General features: G+C 48.5%; 1 protein-coding gene across 1 annotated transcript in view; it reads left to right on the top strand.

Moving 5' to 3' along the window:
* The window catches only part of hydin (HYDIN axonemal central pair apparatus protein), a 946,920-nt gene that overhangs the window by 630,729 nt on the left and 288,214 nt on the right, over positions 1–27,977 (top strand). Inside the window, exons 20-22 of the mRNA XM_085992020.1 lie at positions 20,864–20,992; positions 23,265–23,388; positions 27,501–27,611. Coding sequence (XP_085848146.1) covers positions 20,864–20,992; positions 23,265–23,388; positions 27,501–27,611 — 364 coding nt within the window. The remainder of the gene's footprint in view (positions 1–20,863; positions 20,993–23,264; positions 23,389–27,500; positions 27,612–27,977) is intronic.

The following is a 27,977-nucleotide window of genomic DNA, read 5'->3' as shown; positions in this document are numbered from 1 at the left end:
GTTTGACAAATTTGCTGGAGTTCTTTGAGAAAGTAACATATAGGGTGGATAAAGGGGAACCAGTGGACGTAGTGTATTTAGACTTCCAAAAGGCATTTGACAAGGTGCCACACAAAAGATTATTGCTTAAGATAAAAAATCATGGGATTGGGGGTAATATTCTGGCATGGATAGAGGATTGGCTATCTAACAGAAGGCAGAGAGTTGGGATAAATGGTTCATTCTCAGACTGGCAATCAGTAACTAGTGGTGTTCCACAGGGGTCAGTGCTGGGTCCCCAACTCTTTACAATCTATATTAACGATTTGGAGGAGGGGACCGAGTGTAACATATCAAAGTTTGCAGATGATACTAAGATGGGAGGGAAAGTAGTGAGTGAGGAGGACATAAAAAACCTGCAAGGGGACATAGACAGTCTAAGTAAGTGGGCAGAGATTTGGCAGATGGAATACAATACTGGAAAGTGTGAGGTTATGCACTTTGGCAGGAAAAATCGTAGAGCAAGTTATTATCTTAATGGCAAGAAACTGGAAAGTACTGAAGTACAAAGGGATCTGGGGGTCCTGGTGCACGAAACTCAAAAGGTTAGTATGCAGGTGCAGCAAGCGTTTAAGAAGGCCAATGGAATGTTGGCTTTCATTGCTAGGGGGATAGAATATAAAAATAGGGAGGCATTGCTTCAGTTGTACAAGGTATTGGTGAGACCGCACCTGGAATACTGCATACAGTTTTGGTGTCCATACTTAAGAAAAGACATACTTTCTCTCGAGTCAGTACAAAGAAGGTTCACTCGGTTAATCCCGGGGATGAGGGGATGGACATATGAGGAGAGGTTGAGTAGATTGGGACTCTACTCATTGGAGTTCAGAAGAATGAGAGGCGATCTTATTGAAACATATAAGATTGTGAAGGGGTTGGATCGGGTGGATGCGGGGAGGATGTTCCCGATGATGGGTGAAACTAGAACTAGGGGGCATAGTCTTAGAATAAGGGGCTGCTCTTTCAAAACTGAGATGAGGAGGAACTACTTCACTCAGAGGGTGGTAGGTCCATGGAATATGCTGCCCCAAAAAGCTGTAGAAGCTACATCATTACATAAATTTAAAACAGAAATAGACAGTTTCCTAGAAGTAAAGGGAATTAAGGGTTACGGGGAGCGGGCAGGAATTTGGACATGAGTCTAGGTTCGGATCGGACATGGCCCTGTGGGTAGCGGAGCGGGCCTAGGGGCCATGTAGCCTGATCCTGCTCCTATTTCGTGTGTCTAATTCTGTTAGATTCAGGAGATGGTTCTGTGATAGTAGATTGGCGGTTAGGATCAGATCAGCCATGATCTTATTGAATGGCGGAGCAGGCTCGAGGGGCCGATTGGCCTACTCCTGCTCCTATTTCTTATGTTCTTATGTTCTTATGAGAGCGATGGTCAGCTATTGAACAGAGAAACCAGACCTTCATGGCAGTCCCTCTGAGTAGGACTGCCAGTGCAGATACAGGTCCCCATGGCCCCCCTGATGTGCAGCAAGCTGCTCTCAAGCCACTTGCAAGCGCTGAGGGGGACCTGACCCATGAGAGGGAAGTTGGTGGCAGACATCAAGGAAGTGGGGGCTCCTCTCCAAGCGCTCACACTTCCATGCCACTGCAGAACTCTCGGTCAGAGCCCCACCAGAGTCCACACCCAACTGAGATCGGCATCGCAACCCCTGCACAGTCGCAGGAGCAGCAGACTGTTAACGAGCCCTCACAGGTTCACCACCCCAGAGGACACCTGCCAAAGGTGTTGAGACAGGAGCAGCAAGAAAGTGAGCAAGGGGCTTCCACATCTGCTGAAGTCACAGGGGAAGCACCACGTAGGAGCACGCATAAGAGAATGATACTGCACAGTCACAAGGGTAGTCACTTGGGTGAAATTTGATGTTTTATGTTTAAAAGCCATCATATGAATCATGTACATAAAAAATCTGATGGCTACTGCTGTAGTTGTGGCGTGTGTCATTTGCGAATGGGACTTCCACATTGAGGGCTTAGGATTATATGCAATTGTCAGCATGGTGGTCAAATTGCTAGGAATCAGCTGGTTCCTGGCCATTGTCGATGCTCAGGTAAGAAGATGCGAGGCAAAAGTGCTTGAGTGGCTAGGCTAAGCAAATCTGGCCAAAATGAGTGCATTCCTTGCATCCCGGGCAGCTATGTTCTCGCGTACTGCTGCCGCTGGTTGATGGGCCTCTGCAGGATGTTCATTTCGGCCTCCTCCTCCTCCTCCTCCTGCTCATCTGAGGAGGATATGTGAGGAGCCATTTGGTCCTCAGAAATCTGCAAGCCACGACGCTGTGCCATGTTGTGAGGTGCACAGCAAACCACGACGATTCTGGAGACCCTGGTTGCTGAGTACTGCAGGGCTCCACCTGATCTATCCAGGCATCTGAAGCGCATCTTCAGCAAACTGATGGTTTGCTCGATTATGGCTCTGGTGGACATGTGGCTGGAGGAGTAGCGCTCCTCAGCTTCGTTGGATGGTCTCCTCAGTGGCGTCATTAGCCACATCCTCAGGGGATAGCTCTTGTCTCCAAGTAGCCATCCGTTAAGTTGGTCTGGTGGACTGAATAGCGGAGGCACACTAGACTGGCACAGTATGAAGGAGTCATGGCAACTGCCAGGGTACTTGGCACAAACATGCAAAATTTCCTTCTTGTGGTCACACACCAACTGAACGTTAAGGGAGTGGAAGCCCTTGCGATTGACAAAAATACTTGGATTGCGATGGGGTGCCTTAAGGGTCACGTGTGCAGTCAACGACGCCCTGCACCCTTGGAAAGCCTGCCAGATGAGCTAATCCAACCGCACGCGCCGTGACACTTGCTCGATCCTTGGTGAAATGGATGTGATTGTGCATGAGGGCAAAGAGGGCATCGGTTACCTGCGTGATGGAAGTGTGTGCGACCGCCTGGGAGATGCCGCTGATGTCTGCTGCTGATCCCTGGAATGAGTCTGAGGCAAAAAAGTTGACTGCGGTGGTGGCTTTGACGGCCACTGGTAATGCTTGTCCACCTGGTCCTCTGGCCTGCAGGTCTTGTTGCAGCATTGCGCAGATTTCACCCACTACCTCTCGCGAAAGTCAGAGCCTCTTTTGGCACTGCTGCTCAGACATGTTGATTTGAGATAGCTGACCCTGTGTCTGTAGACCCTGTTTGGCGGGTATCTCCTGCGCCGACGGGCTTCCATGCACTGGCCCCTTCTGACCTGTGCATCTTCAGGTGGGTGAGCTGCAGCTTGGCGCGCCTGTTTTTGCTGCTGCTGTTGGGGCTGCTGTTGTTGTTGCTGCTGCTGTTGTTGTTGTTGCTGCTGTTGTTCGGCCTCATATAATATCCAGAAGGGAAGGAAATAAATGGCTCCCATGCTTCTGGTAGATGCCTCATTTGAGGAAGCGCTCAGTGAAGGTGGCGAGAGGAGTTTCCCAGGAGGTCACACTGGAGATGGGTGTCAGGCTCCAAACTTCCACAGCTGCGGTTATGCCTTCTAAAAGTTCCCCCAGACCTGAGAGTACAAAGTCCTACCACCTGCAAATGATGGCTGATCAAATCTCCTCTTTAATGGTTGAGCTGCAGCTGATAGTCAGCAATCCAATTGTGCTACCGCCAGGTTTCACCGTCGTGTTTCAGAACAGGTGTGCTTCACGTGGGAAAAGAGTTAAAATCGCAATGGCCATTCAAAATGGCATTATAGAGGCAATTTAGTGCTTAACGGCCTATGCTGCCTCTTGGAGGTGGGACGGAGACAGGACCATCAGACACGAATTTTTGAAAATTGCGTGGAGGTGGGGTCGGGCCCGCCCGCCAATTTTTGCAATTTTAACCACCCGCACGTCTCCAATCCCGCCTCCACCGCCCAATGAAAATCCTGCCCCTAGTGTCAGAAACCATTGCCTAAATGAAATTCTTTCATGCGGCATGCTAGGCGAAACGCACACTCAATACACCTCACAAACACGCCTGTATGCACATACACGTAGCGATCAGTGCATAGCAACCAGGAATGGGAATCTTGGTTGATTTTTTTCTCTTCTGTAGTACAGACGGTAGTGTGCAAGCTGTTCACCATGGAGGGCATCACTGCTTAGTCCTGGCCTAACCTTATCCAAGGTGTATCATACGCATACAGTCCATCTGGAGTCGGTGGATCTTTATTAGGGGGAACCATGGCTGATTTTTTTTGTCTTCCCTCGACCAGGGTTGCTGAGGCTGTTGTTGTGCCCACACACTCCACCCCAGAAATAAGATGATAAGAAAATTCAGGGATGAGAAAAGCCAAGCTTGGCCCATTGAAGTTAATCCCTCTAGGAACCCTAACTCTCTAATCAGAGTGTCCAGCTGTACTTTGAATTTCTCCATTACCCTAGTTTACAGATTATTCCAAATATTATGTCACAATAATGGACATTTACTCAGAGGAGTGCTTGAATCACAGGTGAATATTTTACTTATAATTCGCCTATGAATATCCCTAGCATTTGGGACGGTAGTGTCCTTCGAGTATCCTCCTGATACTTGGTTCCAGCTTCCTTGGCCTCTACAGCAGTTGGGCCTTCCTCCAAAAATTTCATTTCCATTCCTTGATGAATAGCCAAGTGGTGCAGAGTACAGAAAGCAAGCATAATGCAAGAGAGATGCTGGGGAGTCGACTGCATTGCTCCTCCTGATCTATTAATGCATTGCAATCTTCTCTTCACAAAAGCCCTCAAAAGACCACTCTAGTTGATGAATGTGCCTCACTGTATCAATACAGTAGTGAGAAAGGATCTTGGTTCGGAAGATCAGGAAGTAGAATCAGTATGGTTGGAGATAACAAATAACAAGGGGCAAAAATCATTACTGGAAGTAGTTTATAGGCCCCCAAACAATAGCTATACCATTGGACAGAGTATTAATCAACAAATAACAGGAGCCTGTAACAAAGGTAATACAATAATCATGGAGGACTTTCATCTTCATATAGACTGGGCAAATCAAATTGGCAAAGGTAGTCTGGAGGATGAGTTCATGGAATGCATTCAAGACAGTTTCCTAAAACAATACGTCATGGAACCAACCAGGGAACAGGCTATTTTAGATCTTGTATTGTGTAATGAGGCAGGGTTAATTATCAGTCTCATAGGAAAGGATCCCCTGGGGAAGAGTAAAGGATGCTCTGGGGAAGACTTATCATAATATTATAAAATTTCACATTGAGTTTGAGAGTGATATACTTCAGTCGGAAATGAGAGTCTTAAACTTAAATAAAGCCAATTACGTAGGTATGAAGGGTAAGTTGACTAAGGTAGATTAGAAAATTAGATTAAAAGATATGACAGTAGATGAGCAGTGGCAAACATTTAAAGAAATATTACAAAATTCTCAACGAATATACATTCCATTGAGAAATAAAATCTCCATGGGAAAAGTGATCCATCTGTGGCTAACTAAAGAAGTTAAGGATAGTATTAGATTAAAAGTTGTAATGTTGTGAAGAATAGTAGTAAGCCTGATGATTGGGAGAGCTTTAGAAACCAGCAAAGGGTGACCAAAAAATTGATAAAAAGGGAGAAAATAGAATACGAGAGTAAACTAGCAAGAAATATAAAAACAGATTGTAAGAGCTTCTACAAGTAAGTAAAAAGGAAGAGAGTAGCAAAAGTAAGCATTGGCCTCTTAGAGGCTGAGACAGGTGAAATTATAATGAGGAATAAGGAAATGGCAGAGACTTTAAACAAATATTTTGCATCTGTCTTCACAGTAGAAGACACAAAAATATTGGGGAACCAAGGGGCTAATAAGTGAGGAACTTAAAGTAATTAAGATCAGTAGAGAAAAAGTACTTTAGAAACTAATGGGAATAAAAGCCAACAAATCCCCTGGACCTGATGGCCTACATCCTAGGGTTCTAAAAGAGGTGGCTGCAGAGATAGTGAATGCATTGGTTGTGATCTTCCAAAACTCCCAAGATTCTAGAATGGTCCCAGTGGATTGGAAGGTAGCAAATGTAACCCTGCCATTCAAGAAAGGAGGGAGAGAGAAAACAGGGAACTACAGGCCAGTTAGCATGACATCAGTCGTCGGGGAAAATGCTGGAAGCCATTATTAAGGAAGTGGTAATGGGGCACTCAGAAAATCATAATATGATTAGGCAGAGTCAACATGGTTTTATGAAAGGGAAATCATGTTTAACAAATTTAATAGAGTTTTTTGAGGATGTAACTAGCAGGGTAGTTAAAGGGGAACCAGTGGATGTATTACATTTAGATTTCCAAAAGGCATTTGATAAGGTGCCACATAAATTGTTGCTACGCAAGATAAGGGCTCACGGGGTTGTAACTAGTGGGGTGCCGCAAAGATCAATGCTTGGGCCTCAGCTATTTACAATCTATATTAATGACTTGGACGAAGGGACCGAGTGCAATGTATCCAGGTTTGCTGATGATACAAAGCTAGGTGGGAAAGTAAGCTGTGAGGAGGACACAAAGTGCCTGCAAAAGGATATAGACAGGTTAAGTGAGTGGGCAATAAGGTGAGGTTATTCACTTTGGTAGGAAGAAATTAAAAGCAGAATACTTTTTAAATGGTGAAAATCTATTAAATGTTGGTGTTCAGAGCGATTTAGGTGTCCTCGTACAGGAAACACAGAAAGTTAGCATGCAGGTACATCAAGCAATTAGGAACTATCAACATCCTAGGGGTCACCATTAACCAGAAACTTAACTGGACCAGCCATAAATGCTGTGGCAACAAGAGCAGGTCAGAGGCTAGGTATTCTGTGGCGAGTGTCTCACCTCCTGACTCCCCAAAGCCTTTCCACCATCTACAAGGCACAAGTAAGGAGTGTGATGGAATACTCTCCACTTGCCTGGATGAGTGCAGCTCCAACAACACTCAAGAAGCTCAACACCATCCAGGACAAATCAGCCCGCTTGATTGGCACCCCATCCACCACCTTAAACATTCACTCCCTCCACCACCGGCGTACCGTGGCTGCAGTGTATACCATCCACAAGATGCACTGCAGCAACTCGCCAAGGCTTCTTCGGCAGCACCTCCCAAACCTGCGACCTCTTCCACCTAGAAGGACAAGGGCAGCAGGCGCATGGGAACACCACCACCTCCAAGTTCCCCTCCAAGTCACACACCATCCTGACTTGGAAGTATATCACCGATCCTTCATCGTCGCTGGGTCAAAATCCTGGAACTCCCTCCCTAACAGCACTGTGGGAGTACCTTCACCAAACGGACTGCAGTGGTTCAAGAAGGTGGCTCACCACCACCTTCTCAAGGGCAACTAGGGATGGGCAATAAATGCTGGCATTGCCAGCGACGCCCTGATCCCATAAACGAATAAAACAATTTTTTTTTAAATAACATGTTGGCCTTTATTGCAAGGGGGTTGGAGTACAAGAGTAAGGAAGTATTACTACAATTGTACAGGGCTTTGATAAGACCACACCTGGAGTACTGTGCAGATTTTTGGTCTCCTTATCTGAGAAAGGATATACTGTGGCGACACGCCACCACTGGACATAATCCGCTCACGGCGGCACAGACAGTCTAAGCAGAAGCCCCCAGCCGGGGGCCCTTTCCTCCAGCAACTTGTTTCCCGCAGGGACAGGCTGCCGGGAGCACTTCCTGTCTGGGAAGTATTTAAGTGGATGCGCGGGCTTTTCTAGTTCCTGTTTGCCATGTGGTTGGAATAAAGCAGTTGTGTTTTCAATAGCTCTGGTCTCGACTCCCACGTTTGCCGCGGTATCTCAACACTGGTGACCCCGACGCTCAGGACGAATCCTAAGCTAGCATGATGGATACAAACGCAGTCACGGTTAAATTACCAGACTTTTGGGAGAACCTCGCCGAAGCCTGGTTCGTTCAAGCTGAGTCCAGATTCCGGCTGAAAGGCATTACAGTCGACGCCACGAAGTACGACTACCTCGTCGCCTCGCTCACCTACGCTACAGTCCCCAAGGTTTGGGCAGCGCTGCAGAATCCACCAACAGAGGGCAAGTACGAACATCTGAAGGCTGCGCTACTTAAAAAATTTCAAACGTCCTCTTACCAGCGCCACTGCCAACTCCTGCACCTCCCCGGCCTTGGTGACGCTTCACCATCAGACCTGCTTTCCCACATGCTGTCCCTCTCAGACGACAAAAACCCCGGCGCCCTTTTTCGCACGCTTTTCATTCGGCAGCTCCCCGCCAGCATCCGCCCGCTCATTGTGGAGTCTGACTCCACGGACCTGAATGATATAGCCGAAAAGGCCGACCGGCTGCTCTCTGCACAGGCCGCTCGCGACGTCGCGCCCGACCTCACGGCAACGACCACGCGGTCTTCCCGGGCCGCTAGGCCCGACCGCCCTACCACTCCGGGTCACTGCTACTACCACACCCGTTTTGGCGCTAGGGCTCAACGCTGCACGCCACCGTGTACCTTCAAACCCCCCCCCGCACCGGCCCCCGCGATGGCCGCGGGGCAGAAGGAGCCCCTACTGTACGTCACTGACGACAGAACCAACCGCCGATTTCTGTGCGACACAGGGGCCCAGCACAGCATCACCCCCGCCTCCGCCCTCGAGATCCAACGCGGCACACGGGGTATCACACTGGCTGCAGCCAACGGCTCTGAAATCCGCACATATGGCACCCGCATGGTCACGCTCGACCTCGCGGGCCGCCGCTACCGCTGGGAGTTCCTCACAGCCAAGGTCCTCTGCCCACTCATCGGCGCCGACTTCCTACGCGCCCACGGCCTCCTTGTCGACATTCCGAGGCACCGCCTTGTCGACATCAACACTATGGCCCCCATCCCCGGCGCCTTTACCCCGGCCCGTTCGGCCGGCCTGACGACCTACTGCCTCACCAGAGCCACGGACGACTACTCGGCACTCCTAGCTGAGTTTCCCGCCCTCACTAACCCGACCTTTTCGGCCAAAGCCGCCAAGCACGGTGTGGAACACTATATCCCCACCACCGGCCCCCCAGTTTCTGCCCACGCCCGCAGACTCAACCCGGCCAAGCTGGAAATCGCGCGGGCCGAGTTCAACACCATGGAACAACTCGGCATCATCCGCCGCTCCAGCAGCCCTTGGGCCTCACCCCTCCACATCGCCCCCAAGCCCGGCGGAGGCTGGCGCCCTTGCGGGGACTACCGCCGCCTCAACGACGCCACCACCCCCGATCGATGCCCGGTGCCACACATCCAGGACTTCTCGGCCCGACTGGCCGGACGAACCGTCTTTTCCAAAGTCGACCTGGTGCGCGGTTACCACCAAGTCCCCGTACACCCCGCGGACATCCCCAAAACGGCCGTCATCACCCCATTCGGCCTGTTCGAGTTCCTGAGGATGCCCTTCGGCCTCAAGAATGCAGCACAGGCTTTCCAGCGCCTTATGGACTCAGTCCTCCGGGACCTGAACTTCCTATTCGTCTATCTAGACGACATTCTCGTGGCCAGCTCCTCCAAACAGGAACACCTCGAACACCTTCGCATCCTGTTCGGGCGCCTAGCCCAACACGGGCTCATCCTCAGCCCGGCGAAGTGCCAATTCGGCCTAACCGAGATCGATTTTCTCGGTCACCACATCACCCCTGCTGGGGCCGTCCCCCTGCCCAACAAGGTGCAGGCCGTCCAGCAATTCCCCTGCCCCACAACCATCAAGGGCCTCCAGGAGTTCCTCGGGATGGTGAACTTCTACAACAGGTTCATCCCCAGAGCCGCAGCCCTCATGAAGCCCCTATACGACTCCCTCCGTGGAAAATCCGGCAAGATGGACGTAGCCTGGACCACTGACACGGCAGCCGCCTTCGACGCCACCAAAAACGCGCTCGCCGACGCCACTCTGCTCGCGCACCCGAGGGCCGATGCCCAGGTCGCGCTCACCACCGACGCCTCCGACCACACGGTCGGGGCCGTGTTCGAGCAGTGGGTCAATGGTGCGTGGCAGCCACTTGCCTTCTACAGCCGCCAACTGCGCCCCCCGGAGGTCAAATACTCCACTTTCGACCACGAGCTTCTCGCACTCCACCTGTCGGTCCGCCATTTCAGGTTCCTCCTGGAAGGCCGCCCCTTCACCGCGTATGTGGACCACAAGCCACTCACATATGCGATGGCCAAGCACACCGAACCCTGGTCCGCTAGGCAGCAACGCCAGCTCACGGCCGTCTCCGAGTTTACTACGGACATTCAGCACGTCTCCGGTAGAGACAACGTGGTCGCCGACTGCCTTTCCCGTCCCGCCGTCTGTGCGAATCACCTCGCGGTCGACTACGCACAACTAGCAGCGGCCCAGCTCATGGACCCAGACCTCCTCTCGGCGGCTACCAGCCTGCCAGGGCTACGCCTAGCCAAGGTCGCGCACGGGCCCGAAGCCACGGCAGTCACGTGCGACGTCTCACTCGGCCAACCCAGGCCGGTCGTCCTGGAGACCTGGCGCCGCCGCGTTTTCGACGCGCTCCACGGGCTCTCTCACCCGGGTTCCCGCGCAACCGTCAAACTCCTCTCCAAGCGCTTCGTCTGGCGCGGCCTCAGCAGAGATGTTCGGACTTGGGCCACCTCCTGCCTCGCCTGCCAACTGGCTAAGGTACAGCTGCACACCAAAGCACCCCTGGGAGACTTCGAGGTACCCAGCCGCCGCTTCGACCACGTACATGTCGACATCGTCGGTCCCCTGCCGCCATCGCAAGGCCAAACTTATCTCCTCACGATCGTCGACCGCTACACACGCTGGCCTGAGGCAGTGCCGCTGACCTCCACCACCACAGCCGACATCGCCAGGGCGTTCATTAACACCTGGGTTGCGAGGTTCGGCGTACCGGCCGACATAACCTCCGACAGAGGCGCCCAGTTCACCTCCGAACTCTGGACGGCCACAGCATGCAACCTCGGGGTGACGCTCCACCGCACCACGGCGTACCACCCGCAGGCCAACGGACTTTGTGAACGCTTCCACAGGTCACTCAAGGCCTCACTCCGCGCCGGCCTGCAGGACAGTACCTGGACTGACCGCCTACCGTGGGTGCTACTCGGCCTACGCACCGCGGTCAAGGAAGACCTCCAGTCCTCGGCAGCGGAGTTAGTCTACGGACAACCGCTGCGCATCCCAGGCGAATTCCTTCCGGAGCCTACCAAGCCTTGGTCGGCCGAACAGCAGCGGCTCGACTCTTTCTCTTCCGCTCAGCAGTTCGCCCCACTTCCGGTCAACCGACGTGGCGAACTTGCACCTCACGTCCCGCCAAATTTACAGCAGGCGCGCTTCGTCTTCGTGCGACACGACGCGCACCGCGGGCCCCTGCGACCCCCGTACGACGGTCCGTACGAGGTACTACAAACCGGGGACAAGGTCTTCAAGCTGCGACTCGGCGACAGGGTCGAGACAGTCTCCATCGACCGGCTCAAACCAGCACACACAGAACCAGGGGAACAGGTCCCCGTGGCCCAGCCTCCAACTAGAGGCCGTCCCCTCGGCAAGCCAGCACAGCCGGCGGCGAACCGCCCGACCCAACCAACCAGACCGGCGACCACTCAGAGCCGCTGCGGCAGAACCATTAGACCACCGTCACGACTTGTCCACTCCTCCTAAGCGGATTCTGGGGGGAGCTCTGTGTCGACACGCCACCACTGGACATAATCCGCTCACGGCGGCACAGACAATCTAAGCAGAAGCCCCCAGCCGGGGGCCCTTTCCTCCAGCAACTTGTTTCCCGCAGGGACAGGCTGCCGGGAGCACTTCCTGTCTGGGAAGTATTTAAGTGGATGCGCGGGCTTTTCTAGTTCCTGTTTGCCATGTGGTTGGAAAAGAGCAGTTGTGTTTTCAATAGCTCTGGTCTCGACTCCCACGTTTGCCACGGTATCTCAACAATACTTGCCTTAGAGGCAGTGCAACAAAGGTTCACTAGATTGATCCCTGGGATGAGAGGGTTGTCCTATGAGAAGAGATTGAGTAGATTGGGCCTATACTCTCTGAAGTTTAGAAGAATGAGAGGTGATCTCATTGAAACATAAGATTCTGAGGGGGATTGACAGGGTAGATGCTTAGAGATTGTTTCCCATGACTGGAGAGTCTAGAACTAGGATAAGATATTCTCAGGATAAGGGGTAGGCCATTTAAGACTGAGATGAGGAAGAATTTCTTCACTCAGAAGGTTGTGAATCTTTGGAAGTCTCTACCCGAAAGGGCTGTGGATGCGGAGTTGTTGAGTATATTCAAGGCTGAGATTGATTTTTGGACTCTAAAGGAATCGAGGGATATGGGGATCGGGTGGGAAAGTGGAGTTGAGCTCGAAGATCAGCCATGATCTTATTGAATGGTGGAGTAGGCTTGAAGGGCCATATGGCCTACTCCTGCTCCTAATTTTTACGTCATATTCTTGGGCAATTCAGCCCCTTGAGCCTGTTCCACCACTCCAACATTCCAGAAAATGGATGAGGGAGCTCAATGATGTTTAGAAAATTTTAAACAATATAGATCCGGAACATTACTTCAAAGTAGACCAGGAATATGGGACTAGAGGATAGAAGTTTAAATGAATGGATAGTAAGTTTAGCCCACATATTAGAATTTTTTTTCTACTTGGCCTACTAAACAAACATGCTGCTTTCTGCAATCTACGGCGGGAATTTCCTCATGCCTCCTCCCACTCTGCTACCATAACTTAGGCGGAAACCCAGTTTATGCCTAAATTACGGAGGCTGGGAAGCCCCGAAGAACCTGAGGGCCTGTGTCGCGAGAGGTGGATGGGTACTCATATGGAACAAGAGCCTCTTCAGAATGAGATGGCCCTCATCTCATGGCAGCTGAGTCCAGGAAAGGATTCGCTGTGGGCTGCATCTCTTGTGCAACTGCTTGGGCAACCTGGCCTTGCCTTCCACGTGCTTTTTGAATGGACCTCTGAGGAAGTGGCTGGAGGGCTACGTTGCTATCTTGAGGGACAGTTGGTCACCTCTAGCTGCGTCAATGGTACCGGGCGCAGGTTCATGGTGGCAGCTGATCAGCGAGGTGGGAGATCTAATGGTTCCTACCAGATACTGAAAGCCGCCAGAGAGTATCTCCTGTGGTTTAAACTTACCTTTCATTAATTTCAACTTCTATCCTCTAGCCCCAGACCCTGGTGTACTTTGAAGTAATGCACTTGATCTACCTCATCTATATTGTTTAAAGTTTCATAAACCTCACTGTTGTGTATGTCCCTTTAAGGGAATAACTGGTCTCAGACTGCAGTACCGGCAGTGACCATCCCTGTATAAAAGGCCCTGGCAGGCTTCTGTAGTTTCAGTTTCCAGATTGTCTCCATTCAGTAAAGACTTGTTAAACCAACTCCTGCATTCCGTGTCTCCATAAACACACGGATTTAATACTCACTGAGCTCCCTCATCCATTTCTGGACTGTAAGCTGAAGCTTCTGTAATATTTTTCATGGTTCACGCTCCTTGTATTTGGGACCAGTTCTTTTGCCCTTCTGTGTGCTTGTTCAGCCTAGATGCCTACACATCTCACTTTGTTGTGCAGTGACCAAAATTGTACACTGATCAGCAAATTTGGAACTTTCTGTTCTTTCTGGCTTTGTGTCACAGTACGGGCTACATTTACTCACTAACTCAGTACAGACTGGAATGGTTCAGTATCATAGCACAGACTAGAATCTTAGAATGGTTACAGCACAGAAGGAGGCCATTGGGCCTGTCAAGCCCGTGCAGGCTCTCTGCAAGAGCACTTCAGCTAGTCCCATTCCCCTGCCCTTTCCCTGTAGCCCTGCAAATGTTTTTCCTTCAGGTACTTATCCAATTCCCTTTTGAAAGCCACGATTGACTCTGCCTCCACCACCCTTTCAGGCAGTGCATTCCAGATCCTAACTACTCACTGAGTAAAAAAGCTTTTGCTCATGTCGCCTTTGGTTCTTCTGCCAATCACCTTAAATCTGTGTCCTCTGGTTCTCAACCCTTCTGTCAATGGGAACAGTTTCTCTCTATCTACTCTGTCTAGACCCCTCATCATTTGAACACCTCTATCAAATCTCCTCTCAACCTTCTCTGCTCGAAGGGGAACATCCCCTTCTCCAGTCTATCCACGTAACTGAAATCCCTCATCCCTGGAACCATTCTTGTAAATCTTTTCTGCTCCCTCTAAGGCCTTCATATCCTTCCTAAAGTGCAGTGCCCAGAATTGAACACAATACTCCAGTTGAGGCCGAATTAGTGTTTTATAAAATAACAACAGAAAATGCTGGAAATACTCAGCAGGCCAGGCAACATCCGTGGAGAGAGAAACAGAGTTAACGTTTCAGGTCTGGGGCCCTTCATCAGAACTGGAAAAAGCTGGAAATGTAACATATTAAGCGGGTGCACAGACGGGGGGCGGGGGTTGGGTTTAGGAGGGGAAGAAGGAATTGAAAGAACATACTGTGAAAATGTTGCAAATGGGAATGGCAAAATCATACAGCATGAAAAATGGGGGCAGGGATAATTATCTGAAATTGCTGAACTCGATATTGAGTCCGGCAGGCTGTAAAGTGCCTAATCGAAAGATGAGGTGCTGTTCCTCGAGCTTACGTTGAGCTTCATTGGAACAATGTAATAGGCTGAGGACAGAGAGATCAGAGTGGGAGTGAAGCGGAGAATTAAAGTGACAGGCAACCGGAAGCTCAGGGTCACCCTTACAGACTGAACGGAGGTGTTCCGCAAAGCGGTCGCCCAATCTGCGTTTGGTCTCCCCAATGTAGAGGAGACCGCATCGTGAGCAGCGAATGCAGTATATTAAATTGCAAGAAGTACAAGTAAATCGCTGTTTCACCTGGAAGGGGTGTTTGGGGCCCTGGACAGTGGGAAGGGAGGAGGTAAAAGGGCATGTGTTGCATCTCCTGCGCTTGCACGGGAAGGTGCCAGGTGAAGGGGTTAGGGGTGATTGAGGAGTGGACCAGGGTGTCGCGGAGGGAGCAGTACCTTCAGAATGCTGAAAGGGGAGGTGAGGGGAAGATGTGTTTGGTGTTGGGATCATGTTGGAGGTGGCGGAAATGGCAGAGGATGATCCGTTGAATGTGGAGGCTGGTGGGGTGAAAGGTGAGGACAAGGGGAAACCTATTGTGATTCTGGGAGGGAGGGGAAGGGGTGAGAGCAGAAGTGCGGGAAATGGAACGGACACGGTCAAGGGCCGTGTCAACCACAGTAGAGGGGAATCCTCGGTTGAGGAAAAAGGAAGACATGTCAGAAGCACTGGTATGGAAGGTGGCATCGTCAGAACAGACGTGGCGGAGACGGAGAAACTGGGAGAATGGAATATAGTCCTTACAGGAAGCGGGGTGGGAGGAAGTGTTTTATAAAGGTTCGTCATAACTTCCTTGCTTTTGTATTCTATGCCTCTATTTATGAAGCCCAGGATCCCGTATGCTTTTTTAACCGCTTTCTCAACCTGCCCTGCCACCTTCAACGATTTATGCGCATATACCCCCAGGTCTCTCTGTTCATGCACCCCCTTTAGAATTGTACCCTTTAGCTTATATTGCCTCTAATTCTTCCTACCAAAATGTATAACTTTGCACTTTTCTGCGTTAAGTTTAATCTGCCATGTGTCTGCCCATTTCACCAGCCTGTCTATGTCCTGTTGAAGTCTATCACTATCCTCCTCACTGTTCACTATACTTCCAAGTTTTCTGTCATCTGCAAATTTTGAAATTGTGCCCTGTACACCCAAGTCTGAGTCATTATTATATCAAGAAAAGCAGTGGTCCTAGTACCGACCCCTGGGGAACACCACTGTGTACCCTCCTCCAGTCCATAGAAACATAGAAGATAGGAGCAGGAGTAGGCCATTTGGCCCCTCGAGCCTGCTCCGCCATTCAATGCGATCATGGCTGATCATCCAAATTCAGTACCTGATAAACAACCGTTCACCACTACTCTCTGTTTCTTGTCACTTAGCCAATTTTGTATCCATGCTGTCATTGTCCCTTTTATTCCATGGGCTTCAACTTTTCTGGCAAGCCTATTATGTGGCACTTTGTCGAACGCCTTTTGGAGCATCTTTGGCTGCATTTACTCAGTAACTCAGCACAGATTGGAATGGCTCAGTATCATAGAACAGGCTACATTTACTCACTAAGTCATCAGGAGAGCAAATTGATTTTTCTAAAGTAGAATCTTTTATATATAAAATGGATGTGGTATGGTCTCATTTGAGTGATTGGATAACAATGTAAGTGTCAGGAGCACATAGGAAAGTCCTGCGGGACACCCAGAGGGATCTGGGTGTCCTCGTACATGAAACACAAAAAGTTAGCGTGCAGGTACAGCAAGTAATTAGGAAGGCAAATGAAATATTGGCCTTTATTGCAAGGGGGATGGAGTATAAAAGTACTGCATGCAGTTTTGGTCTCCTTATTTAAGGAAGGATATACTTGCATTGGAGGCAGTTCAGAGAAGGCTGATTTCTGAGTTGAAGGGGTTGTCTTATGAGGAAAGGTTGAGCAGGTTGGGCCTATACGCATTGGAGTTTAGAAGAATGAGAGGTGATCTTATTGAAGCATATAAGATTCTGAGGGGGCTTGACAAGGTAGATGCAGGGAGGATGTTTCCCCTCGTGGGGGAATCTAGAACTAGGGGGCATAGTTTCAGAATAAGGGTCGCCCATTTAAAACGGAGATGAGGAGGAATTTCTTCTCTCAGAGGGTCGTGAATCTTTGGAATTCTCTACCCCAGAGAGCTGTGGAGGCTGGGTTATTGAATACATTCAAGGCGGAGATTGAAAAACAGGGGAATCAAGGGTTATGGGGAGCGGGCAAGAAAGTGGAGTTGAGGCCAAGATCAGATCAGATTCACCTTATTGAATGGTGGAGCAGGCTCGAGGGGCCGAATGGCCTACTCCTGCTCCTATTTCTTCTTATGTTCTTATGTCACGCTCTGTGCTGGTGTCATGAATCGTAAAGTCTACCTGTGTCTTACACTTACAAATCTCAAATTATACAACAACTTGTATTTATATAGCACTTTTAACATAGTAAAACATCCCAAGGTGCTTCACTGGAGTGTTTGACACAGAATTTGACACCGAGCCACATAAGGCGATATTCAGACTGGTGACCAAAAACTTGGTCAAAGAGGTAGGTTTAAAGGAGCGTCTTAAAGGAGGAGAGAGCAATAGAGAGATTTAGAGCAGGAATTCTAGAGCTTAGGACCTAGACAGCTGATGGCACAGGCCGCCAATGGTGGAGCGATGAAAATCGGGGATGCGCAAGAGGCCTAAATTGGAGGAGGTAACAGAGAGAGGGAGGGGCGAGGCCATGGACAACTTTGATAACAAGGAAGCATTGCTGGACTGCGAGCCAATGTAGGGTGACAGCTGAACGGAACTTGGTGCGAGTCTGGATATGGGCAGCAGAGTTTTGGATGAGTTCAAGTTTATATAGGTTTAATGATGGAAGGTGGGCCAGGGGAGAATTGGAATAGTCAAGTCTGGAGGTAACAAAGGCATGGATTACGGAGATGGAAGTAGGCAGTCTTGGTGATGAAGAAAATATGTGGTCGATAGCTCATCTCAGTGTCAAATACGACACCAAGGTTGCGAACGGTCTGGTTCATTCTCAGACAGTTGCCAGGGAGAGGGATGGAGTTGCTGTCTAGGGAACGGAGTTTGTGGCAGGAACTGAAGAAATGGTTTTGGTCTTACCAATATTTATTTGGAGGAAATTTCTGCTCATTCAGTACTGGATGTCCAACAAGCTGTGACAAGTCAGAGACCGTGGAGGGGTCGAGAGAGGTGGTGGTGAGGTAGAGCTGAGTGTCATTAGCGTACATGTGGAACCTGATGTTGTGTTTTCGGATGATGTCGCCAAGGGGCAGCATGTAGATGAAAAATAGGAGGGGGCCAAGGATAGATCCTTGGGGGACTCCAAAGGTAACGGTGCGGCAGCGGGAAGAGAAGCCATTGCCGGAGATTCTCTGGCTATGACTGGATAGATAGGAATGGAACCAGGCGAGTGCAGTCCCACCCAGCTGGACGATGGAGGAGAGGCATTGAGGAGGATGGTGTGGTCAACCGTGTCAAAGGTTGCAGACAGGCTGAGATGGATGTGGAGGGTTAGTTTACTATGGTCACAGTCACATGGGATCTCATTTGTGACTGATTAGGGCCATTTCAGTACTGTGGCAGGGGCAGAAACCTGATTGGAGGTTTTTAAACAAGGAATTGCGGGAAAGATGGGCACGGATTTGGGAGACGACAACACGTTCAAGGACTTTGGAGAGGAAAGGGAGGTTGGAGATGAGGTGGTAGTCTGCAAGGACAGAAGGGTCAAGTGTGTTTTTTTTTTTAGGAGAGCAGTGATGGCAACATATTTGAAGGGATTGAACCATTAATTGAGGGGATGGAACCGTTAACAACATCAGCTAGCATGGGAGCCAGGAAGGTAAGTTGGGTCATCAGTAGTCTGGTGGAAATAGGGTCGAGGTAGCAGGAAGTGGGTCTCATGGACAAGAGATGCTTGCAGAGGTCATGATGGGAGCTAGAAGAGAAATTACAGAAATATGCGAGTTCAGGGCTAGGGCAGGGGGGAGCCTTAGGTGAAGGGAGGGAAGCGGCAGAGGCAGCTGAATGGATGAACTCAATCTTTGTGACAAAGAAGTCCATGAGCTCCTCGCATTCGTTGTTGGAGGTGAGTGTGGAGGAGGCAGGGAAGAGGGATTTAAGAAGGCGGTTTGTAGTGGAGAAGAGAAGCCGGAGGTTATCTTGCATTCCAGGATGATCCTGGAACAGTGAGCAGCTTGGGCAGAGAAGAGCAGGACCTGATAGAGTTTATGTGGTCCAGCCAGATCTGACGATGAATGGTTAAGCCAGTTGTCCACCATAGATGTTCAAGCCTGCGTCCCTTGGACTTAAGGGAGCAGAGATGTGAGCCATACCACGGTGAAATGACCAGGGTGAGAGAGAATAATGGTTTTAATGGGGACTAGGGCATCAAAAGTGGAAGTGAGGCTGTGATTGAGCAGATCGGTTGCTGCAGAAGTGTCATGATGAATAGAGGGCCAAAGGCCAGACAGTTGGGAATTTGAAAGTGCAGTTGTAATTGACTTGTGGCAGAATTTTTTCCAGAGACAGACACAGAAGGAAGTGGGATTGGAGGGGCAATGGGGATGTGGGATAAGGAAGTGATCGGCGATGGTCATGTCTGTGATTGACACGATGGGAGTAGAGAGGCCACGTGAGATGGTAAGGTTGAGGGGGTGGTTGTGAATGGAGGGAGTTTATTTGGAGGGAGAGATTTAGGGAGATAGGAGGGCAGTGAACCCAGAGAGCAAGATGAGTCGAGATGGAGGTTGAAATCACTGAGGCTGAGAAGTCACTCGGTGCAGAGGCAGAGGGAGAAAGGCAGTGAAAATATCTCGGTGAGAAACTTGTCGTGGTACTTGGGTGGGCAGTAGAGAACAAGGATTTTAAATTAGAAGTGAGAGGAGTGGAACAAAGTGTGATGCTCAAAGGAGGAGAAGGCGCCAGAGGAGTAGGGGGACTGACCAAGGTGTAATTTAGTGAGAAGTGCCACACCACCACCGCAGTGGTCTGGGCGGGGCACGTGGTGGAAGGTACAGCCAGGCGGGGAAGCTTCATTAAAGGGGAAGATGTCATCACCCTTCAGCCAGGTTTCCGTCAAGGCTATGATATTGATGCAGTCATCTACAATAAGCTCATGGATGGCAAGGGCCTTGTTCACAAGTGAACGGACATTCTGGAAAGAGATGTGGAGAGGGACGGTGCTAGCTGATCCGCTGGCAGAGTCCAGATTCAGTACTGGGAGCGGTGATTTGTATGAGAAGGAGGTTGGAAAGATTAGCCCCCACTAGGTGTGCTGGGCAGGATGGTCGGCGAGAGAGTAGGATGGGGCAGTTGGGGTTTCTGCTCATAAGGAGGCAGCAATGACTGCATCGATGGGCCCTTCTGAAGATGCCAAGCGAGCCAGAGGGAAGCTGTAGGCTTATCTAAGAGGGAATCAAGCTTGGGACGGTGGCAGGAGAGTACGAAGGTCGAGGAATACTGAAAGGTAGGGATTTTGGAGGGCAGAATACCAGAAAGGGGAGAAACGAAAGAAAGCATGGTGACAGGATAGAGGGGCCTAGGAGGGGTAAGGGGAGAGAAAAGGGGAAATAGAAGTGATGGGCTCGGCTCCGGAGCGGCAGCCAAAATGTGCACACGAATGGTCACAGGAAACTCAAGCTACGCAGGTGTGGTTATATGCAAGATTAATGCAGATATATCATGGTAATATACGGGGAATAGAGAAAAGACAATAGGAAGGAACCTAGAGTTAAAGTCAGAGGTCCCTTGGTGGAATAATGTTGGCACAGGTAGGATAGCGTCAACAACAAACTGATGGGCAGGTTTGGAGACAGGTGTGGAGGGCGAGTGAGACCAGAAGCTATCCGAAGGGCAGAGCACTGAAGGAGCTATTTCCATAGAAACAAAGTGCCAGGAGGAAATCAGAAAAGATTACTGGGCAGAAAATCAGCTACGGTTCCTGATACTGAACTATCCAAGAACTTGAAGGCACAGCATCTCCACTCAGCAACCAGTGTGTTTCCAGCCTCTTCAACTCAGTGAAACAGTCCTGGGATCAGACATCACCGAGAGGTTCATTGGTGAAAAGACGGAGTGGGGGCGAGGTATGGTTTGGCCCATGAGGGGCTACAGCTTGATCAAAATTAATTTTGAGTTTGGCAGTTTTCCATGATTTTTTTTGTCCTTCAAAGAACTCTTGGCATGCTGCAGAGCAGATCGAATGCATTTTATTTTTAGCAGTTTGCAGGAACTGCCTGGGGAGGTGATAAAAGAGCAGAATATTGCCTCAAATAACAACCTGCCTGTTTCTGTTTTCTAGCAGTTCACCTGTCTGCAGATCAGGGACAGAAATTGTGCATCCTGAAACCAAGGAAGGCGAGAACGAGACAAAACTCACAGCTGAGCCTTCCTTTCAGGAAGCTGCCTGGTTTTCCAGGGACTGCGACAGGTTAGAATGTATACATTAGATGCACTTCAGACTGCGGTTAAGATGGTACAGAGCCGCTTCAGATGGTACAGAGCCGCTTCAGATGGTACAGAGCCGCTTCAGATGGTACAGAGCTGCTTCAGATGGAATTGGCTCTGCAAGAGTTAAGTCCTGGTGCTCTGAAGTCCGCCCCCTTTTACATTACAAAGTGGATCAGCGGCAGTTTTCTGGTGCAGTCCTTCCCCAGCATCAGGGAAAGGCCAGATATGGGAAAACCATGTTCCTAGTCCCCACACGTGGCATGTGACCAGAAACAGTGCTGACATGTGTTGGTGCCAAGCCCTCTACCAGTGGGGGGCAGTACCTCTTGAGCTGGTACTCTGAGCTGTTGCAGGCACCAACACCAAGCTGTATGCAGTAAATCATTACCTGTCCCAGCAGGACTGTAGCATAAACACAGCATTAGATCAGTCACTGCAAAACCACTTTAATTCAGGGGGAAATAAACATTGCAAGCTGTAAAGGGGCCAGATTTAACAGAGCTTCTTGAGATACGATGCTCTCATTGTTTCCAGTCCCTATAACATTTCTCACCAAGCAAAAAGCAGCTGCCTTACCCTGATTGAAATGGGTAATTTCTAAGCATACCTGGGTGATGAAAATCTTGTCTGGTTCACTCCCTCCTTCCCCTCCTCTAAGGGTCTGATGGATTGGCGACTATGGTGTTTAATGTTGTTTGGCCCATGGTCTCTCTGGAACAGTCTGTATTTATAACAGGCTGGTGGTAAGATAGAGCTAAGAGACGAACTCCCAGTGAGAGGTTCGTAGTTGGGTTATGTGAGGAGTTTATATTTTCTTTGCTACATGTAAAACCTGGCAGTGTACTTGTGTACTTGTGTTGTGTATGTTTGTCTCAGAGTGTTTGACCATACAAGCTGTCTGGGAGCACCTCCAGTGTTGTTCTTGACTGCACGGTTTCAGGCAGGGAAGTGTCGTAGTGCAGGGAGGAGGTTTGCCTGCAACATCAGGACTCAGGAATGAACTGTAAATCTGTGTAGGTCTGTACAGATTTTCTGTCGCACTGGCACAAGGGGAGTAATTTTAACTAACTCACCAGGTGGGAAATGGTCAATGGAGATTGAAATTGGGCAGGATGTAAAATGGACGGCCGACTCGAACCCGGCTGTTTCCCGCCCAGTGGGTTAGGTTAACATTACTCCCCGAGTTGACTGCGATTCCTCTTGATGGATCGGAACACGTACAACTCTTGTATGAGATTAATGTGACCTGGCAGAGTAGCGGCTGATCATTGGAAACGGGATGAACTTTGTGTCTGTCGCTGAGGCAAAAGCTGCCATTTATTTATCCACCGTTTTAAGTGCAAGAGAGCTTAGATGACAATGACTCTGTGCCAGAACGTGTGTGTATCTCCTGAAATAATGTAGCTTCCATACACAGGGGGTAATATTGACTTTAGACGATAGTTTAAAACGCCTCTCCCATTGACTTCAGTGGAAACAAAAATCAGGAGAGATGTTTAATGGGTGGCCCAAAGTCAAAATGACCCCCACAGTTTGTGATATAGGTGTGCTATACTTACTAGCATTAGTTTTGTTGTAGTCTGTAGTGTGGATGCGGTGGAATGGAAGCTGCAGTTACCCTACTATATAGAGTGGTACAAATAGCCTACTGTAACACAAACAACTTGCACAAACTTGCATCTTTATTGGGGCAAAATGTTGCAGTGTTACCAATTTAACTTACTTTCCAAATATTTCAGTTGACACACATTATCTGCATTGGCCATTCCATCAGAAAGGGTGGAACGACTCTTATCCATTATGATGTTTTTGTTGGTAAAAATTGGAATTAGATATATTTCCTTGGGTGCTGCGCAAAAAGTCTACTTCCAGAAGTGAACAACTGCTCCTTATGAACCGAAAGGTGACCTTGCACGCAAAGTAAATCTGGGATAGCAGGGCAAACAATGAACCCTTTTTACTTTTAAGATATGTACGAGTTACGATCACTTGATCTGTCTGACTGATGGACAAATAGCACTCTGACAGACCTTATATCATAGGCTACAAACTGCAAAATGAAATTATTAACAAGTAAAATTAAACAGAACTACAGCAAACACAACAGGTTTCACTAGATTACAGAATTTTATTTAATGCTAATTCTACTCTTAGATGAACTAATTTATTTTAGTCACCCAACTTTATAGCAGCCAGTGGCATTGCTAATTCTATATGGAGTTTCTAACCATGTAATTATGTATCCTATACAGAGAGCTGTCAATGTCCACTGTGAACTTAAATGAGGAAGAGAAGACTGATGCTGAGAATGAAACACGGGAGGGCCTGGGGTCACCCAAGGAAAGCTTACGTTTCAGCTACACAAAAGGACAAGAGGTATTCAGTATTCCATGCCGATTGGTACATAGAGAGCAATGAAATCTGCAGATCAGGTCTTGACTTACCTCGACGCTAGTGCATTAATTCAGAGTGCACTCGTCGAAACCAGATCCAAAATATTGTCACCTACAGTTGGAGGTGTTTGCTGACCTATTGAATTTGCATAACTTATTTACTGGCCCGCCATATATTTAAGAAAGAAAGCTGGCCCAAGTTCCCACAGACATATTTCAAACTAAAAGGTACCAGCAGCCAGTCACTAAGCCAATCATGGTAAAGGGTGCATTTCTTGGCCTCATACTTACCAGAAAATGCTGCCTCCTATAGTGGTTGAGGTGGGAAATAACAACAGAAAATGCTGGAAAAACTCAGCAGGCCAGGCAACATCTGTGGAGAGAAATTAGAGTCAACGTTTCGGGTCAAAACCCTTTTGACCCGAAACGTTGACTCTAATTTCTCTCCACGGATGTTGCCTGGCCTGCTGAGTTTTTCCATCATTTTCTGTTGTTATTTTGGATTTCCAGCATCTGCAGTATTTTGCTATCGTGGTTGAGGTGGGGTTTGACTCAGTGATTAGATGGCCACTCCTCTCCCAATAGTATACAAGGAGGCATACAGGCAGCAGAACAGGTAGTGAACAGGAAGTCCTTTAACTTTGTGGTGTGGAATTGCAATGGCTGTCTTCTGGGTTTATTGTAGAATGTGATTCCTGATTTAATTGGTCCATGCTAATTAATAATAACAAGGGTAGCAAGCACCAATCAGAAAGCCAGTAGGAACACCACATTCTCACAGACATCGAGGCCTAGATTTCCCCCTATTGGTGTAGTTTAGACCTGAATGGTTATTGAGAAGTTTTAGATAAACCCTTATAGAAGTGTGTTATTACACCCAATTTTCCCGTAAAGCATCAGGTGCAGGGTGCAGACTGGCGGTGGGAATGAAAAAGTGAAACTTAAAAGGATGGGTACATTTGAAGGGGCGTATCAGAATAAGTAGACAAACATTCTGCAAGCCTTCAGAGTGCCAAAAGAAGCATCTCAACCTTTGCCAAGGCTGAAAGGACTGAGAGGTAAAATAAAGGAAAAGGAAAGTTGAGGTTGAAGATCAGCCATGCTCTTATTGAATGGCGGAGCTGGCTCGAAGGGACGTATGGCCTACTCCTGCTCCTAATTCTTATGTTCTTATAAAACCCAAGGTGCAGGCATGAGGCTGCAGTCAGGTGACAGAGCAGCCCAGCACCTGACCCTCCTTTCCAATGACTGCTCAAGTCAATGTGGGTTGTGAGAACGGTCGGGTTCTATGCCACTCCATGGTAAAACTGTACAGGTCAGCATTGTAGCACACCTGCCAGGTTTCAGGCCGCCGCTGCCTGTTACTGTCACTGGCTGTGCCAGCCCTATGCTGCATGGTAGTTGCAGGTGTCCTTGCAGTAGATGGCACAGCTCTGCACCTGGCTCTCTGCAGACCACCACCACCCCCCCTTCCCCCGCCGCTATTGGAAGTTAGGCGTGCCAGTCACTGCAGAAATAATTATTGGCATCTCAGTGGGTGCAACCGAAGTATGTTGGCTGCTGATCATGTTGGCATATCTTTTTTCATGCAGTATGATAAACTGTGCTTGGTGTGCTTCTGAGGAAGCATTGAACAGTCAGGTAGCCAGGCATTCACGTATCTCAGTGATGCCATACTCTTTGTAGTGGCGCTTCTTAGTTTCCAAACAGGCAGCCACTGAGCTGTGGGGCTTTTAACAACGAGTAGATGCGTGTCGAAATAAAACGTTCCCAAACGTAGCTTTGTCTTTTAAACTGTTTACTATAACACTTTATGAACAGAATTACAAAGCAAACACGTATAAACGAACACGGTCAAAAACTGTATTGCTCCAAACCTCACAACTTCTGCCTCCTTCAGCCACGTGGAGTTTAAACTGTAAAATGGCTGCATACCATGTGTGGCTTAGGGACTGTACCATTGTGGCAAGAATGAAGGGGGTGTCTCGGACTATACTACTGGAGCAAGAAAATAGGGGGTTTCTTAATACAATAAGTCAATCAGGTAAATTAACTGTATTATGCTATTCAACCAATATTTTAAAGTATTTTCTTAAGCTTTTATGGCTCTTACACTCTTCACAGCTACCTTTGCAAATAGGAGCCTATGGAAGCACTAAGGTGAGGTATATTCACCCCTGTCTGCAAATACTGGCGGGTGGGTACAGACCACCTCTTGTGCTCCATTACTAGTCCTCTTCTCAGGCTGGGGAATTCCCACTGGGAAACACCTTGGTGCCAATGATGGTGCTGGGGGCAAAAAATAAATAAATGACAACAGCTGGCACAAAGGCTCAAGAGAACCTAAGTGCCAGTAGGGGGAAAGTGAAGAAAAATGATCAACAAATGGCTGAATACACTTAATATTACTGTGGTCTTTTCATGATCTTCCATTTAGTTACCAGGCCGAGGGACCCTAGGTGCCCAAGTCATGTGAACATTAGTAACATCTGACAAACTGCATGAACAGTGGGAAAGGGCGTGCAGGGTGGACACTGCCCAACATAATATTTAAATGACGCGCGATTTAGCTTCGGCCCCCCACCCTACCCGCAGGACTACTTCAGGCCGCAGTGTGGGCAGAGTCCTGGCCGGATGTGACTCCCACCTATTTTGCGCTATCAGCTGCCTGATAGAAGCTGCAACAGCAGGAGGTCAACCTTTCCATTATTGTGATAGATTTTTCAAATCCATGAAGAAAACAGTTGCTGCCATTTATTCTTACATGAATATCTTTCTGGTTAGTGGTTAAACTTGCCTTTAACTCCCGGTGTAGGCAAACATGTACATATTTGCTCTTTTCCGTGCACAGCAGCGTTTTTTGTCCCTTTTCCCCCTCCCTGAAGCTGGGTTTAAAACTGTTCCCGAATTAACTGACATGGTAGCAAAATAATAAGAGGAGTTCTTTATTCATATCACTCTCTGGCTTAGATGAAAAGTTTCTATCTTTTCTCATTATCGTAAGTTCCTGGATAAGTTTCAATGAGATGCAGCAGTGGTCTGTAAATCCAGACTCTGCCTGCAATGGTGTTGTCGTCATTGACAGTGGAATACAAAGTAAATGATCAACTAGTTGACGGCACAGCAGTTTCAGAGCAGGCTGGAGCTTAGCACAGTGAGCACATTGAGACACGTATTCAGCTTTGATGTAGGGTTATGTCTTATACACTCTCCACAGGGCCTCCCATTGCTGTCTGTTTCACTGCTGTTGCATTGCCTGCAGGATTGCTGATGTTTTAATGAATTTTGTTTTTTGAAGAGTTTAATTATCCAGCTTCCTTTGGTCATGGAGCTGAATGATGCTTGCCATAGAGCTGAACCCAGCCCAGTGGAACAAGGAAATGGGGCTGAAATTCCATGGACGATGTGGATGGGTGGGGATGGAGTGGTGGAGGGGTTACTCTGACTTTCCCCTGTGGCGGTGACGGGAGACCAGCGGATTCTTAGAGAAATGGCGTGTCTGTGGGAGGGTCTGCCGACCTCGCACTTGTGGAATTTCAGCCCTTATGTAGCAAAGCTAGGGAGGGTAAGGAGTCTAAAGAGCAACATGGGGTGGAATACTGAAGATCAGAAGGTCCTCCAGCAGGGGGAAACTGAAAAAAAATGATCAAGCAATGGCTGAAGTACACTTAATATTACTGTGGATTTTGTGATCAATCTTGCAAGGAATAATTTTCTCCGTCCCAGTTGCTGACTGTTTTTGATGGTCCGGCTGGCCTGTCGAATATAAATAAATCTAAATGTAATTTATTTTCCCCCAAAATTTTCTGTCAATTTAAATTAAAAATGTATCAGCTGTGAAGTGTAAACAGATGTCGTAACATTCATTAGAATGTACCATTTTAATACAAAATTCCAATTTTTTCCTGGAGTTATGTCCCCCAGACTCCCCTAAGAATGTGAACAAGGCAAGGGGGAGCATTTGCAATGCATGTGTACAATTCTAAATTCCCTGCCCAGATCCCTGCAGTTAACATACTGCCCTGTAGTTACCCACGGGAGAAATGCTAAAGTGTGCCTGATTTACTTTCAGAGCAATGTGTCTGTATTTTCCAGGAAGGTTTGCTGAATCTGAGTGATTCAGTGAAGCTGCTTCTAGACCAGACTGAAGATAGCAAGTGCCTTCCTTGGAGATGTAACCAAAAGGAACTGTTAGGGGTGGAGCAGGTAAGAAACAGGCACATTCAAAACATTTATTACATAGAATTTACAGCACAGAAACAGGCCAGTTGGCCCAATTGGTCTATGCCGGTGTTAATGCTCCACATAAGCCTCCTCTCACTCTCCTTCATCGCACCCTATCGACATATCCTTCTACTGCTTTCTCATTCATGTACTTATCTAGCTTTCCCTTAACTGTATCTACGCTATACACCTCAACTATTCCATGTGGTAGCAAGTTCCACATTCTAACCACTCCCTGGGTAAAGAAGTTTCTCCTGAATTCCCTATTGGATTTATTAGTGACTATCTTATATTTATGACCTGAAGTTTTTGAATCCATTTCAGACATTTGAAAGCTTATTGGAATTT

The sequence above is a fragment of the Somniosus microcephalus genome, chromosome 6 (assembly GCF_052327205.1).
Source record: "Somniosus microcephalus isolate GS21.2 chromosome 6, FLI_Smic_1.0, whole genome shotgun sequence".
NCBI lineage: Eukaryota > Metazoa > Chordata > Chondrichthyes > Squaliformes > Somniosidae > Somniosus > Somniosus microcephalus.
This window is presented reverse-complemented; position numbering and strand designations above follow the sequence as displayed.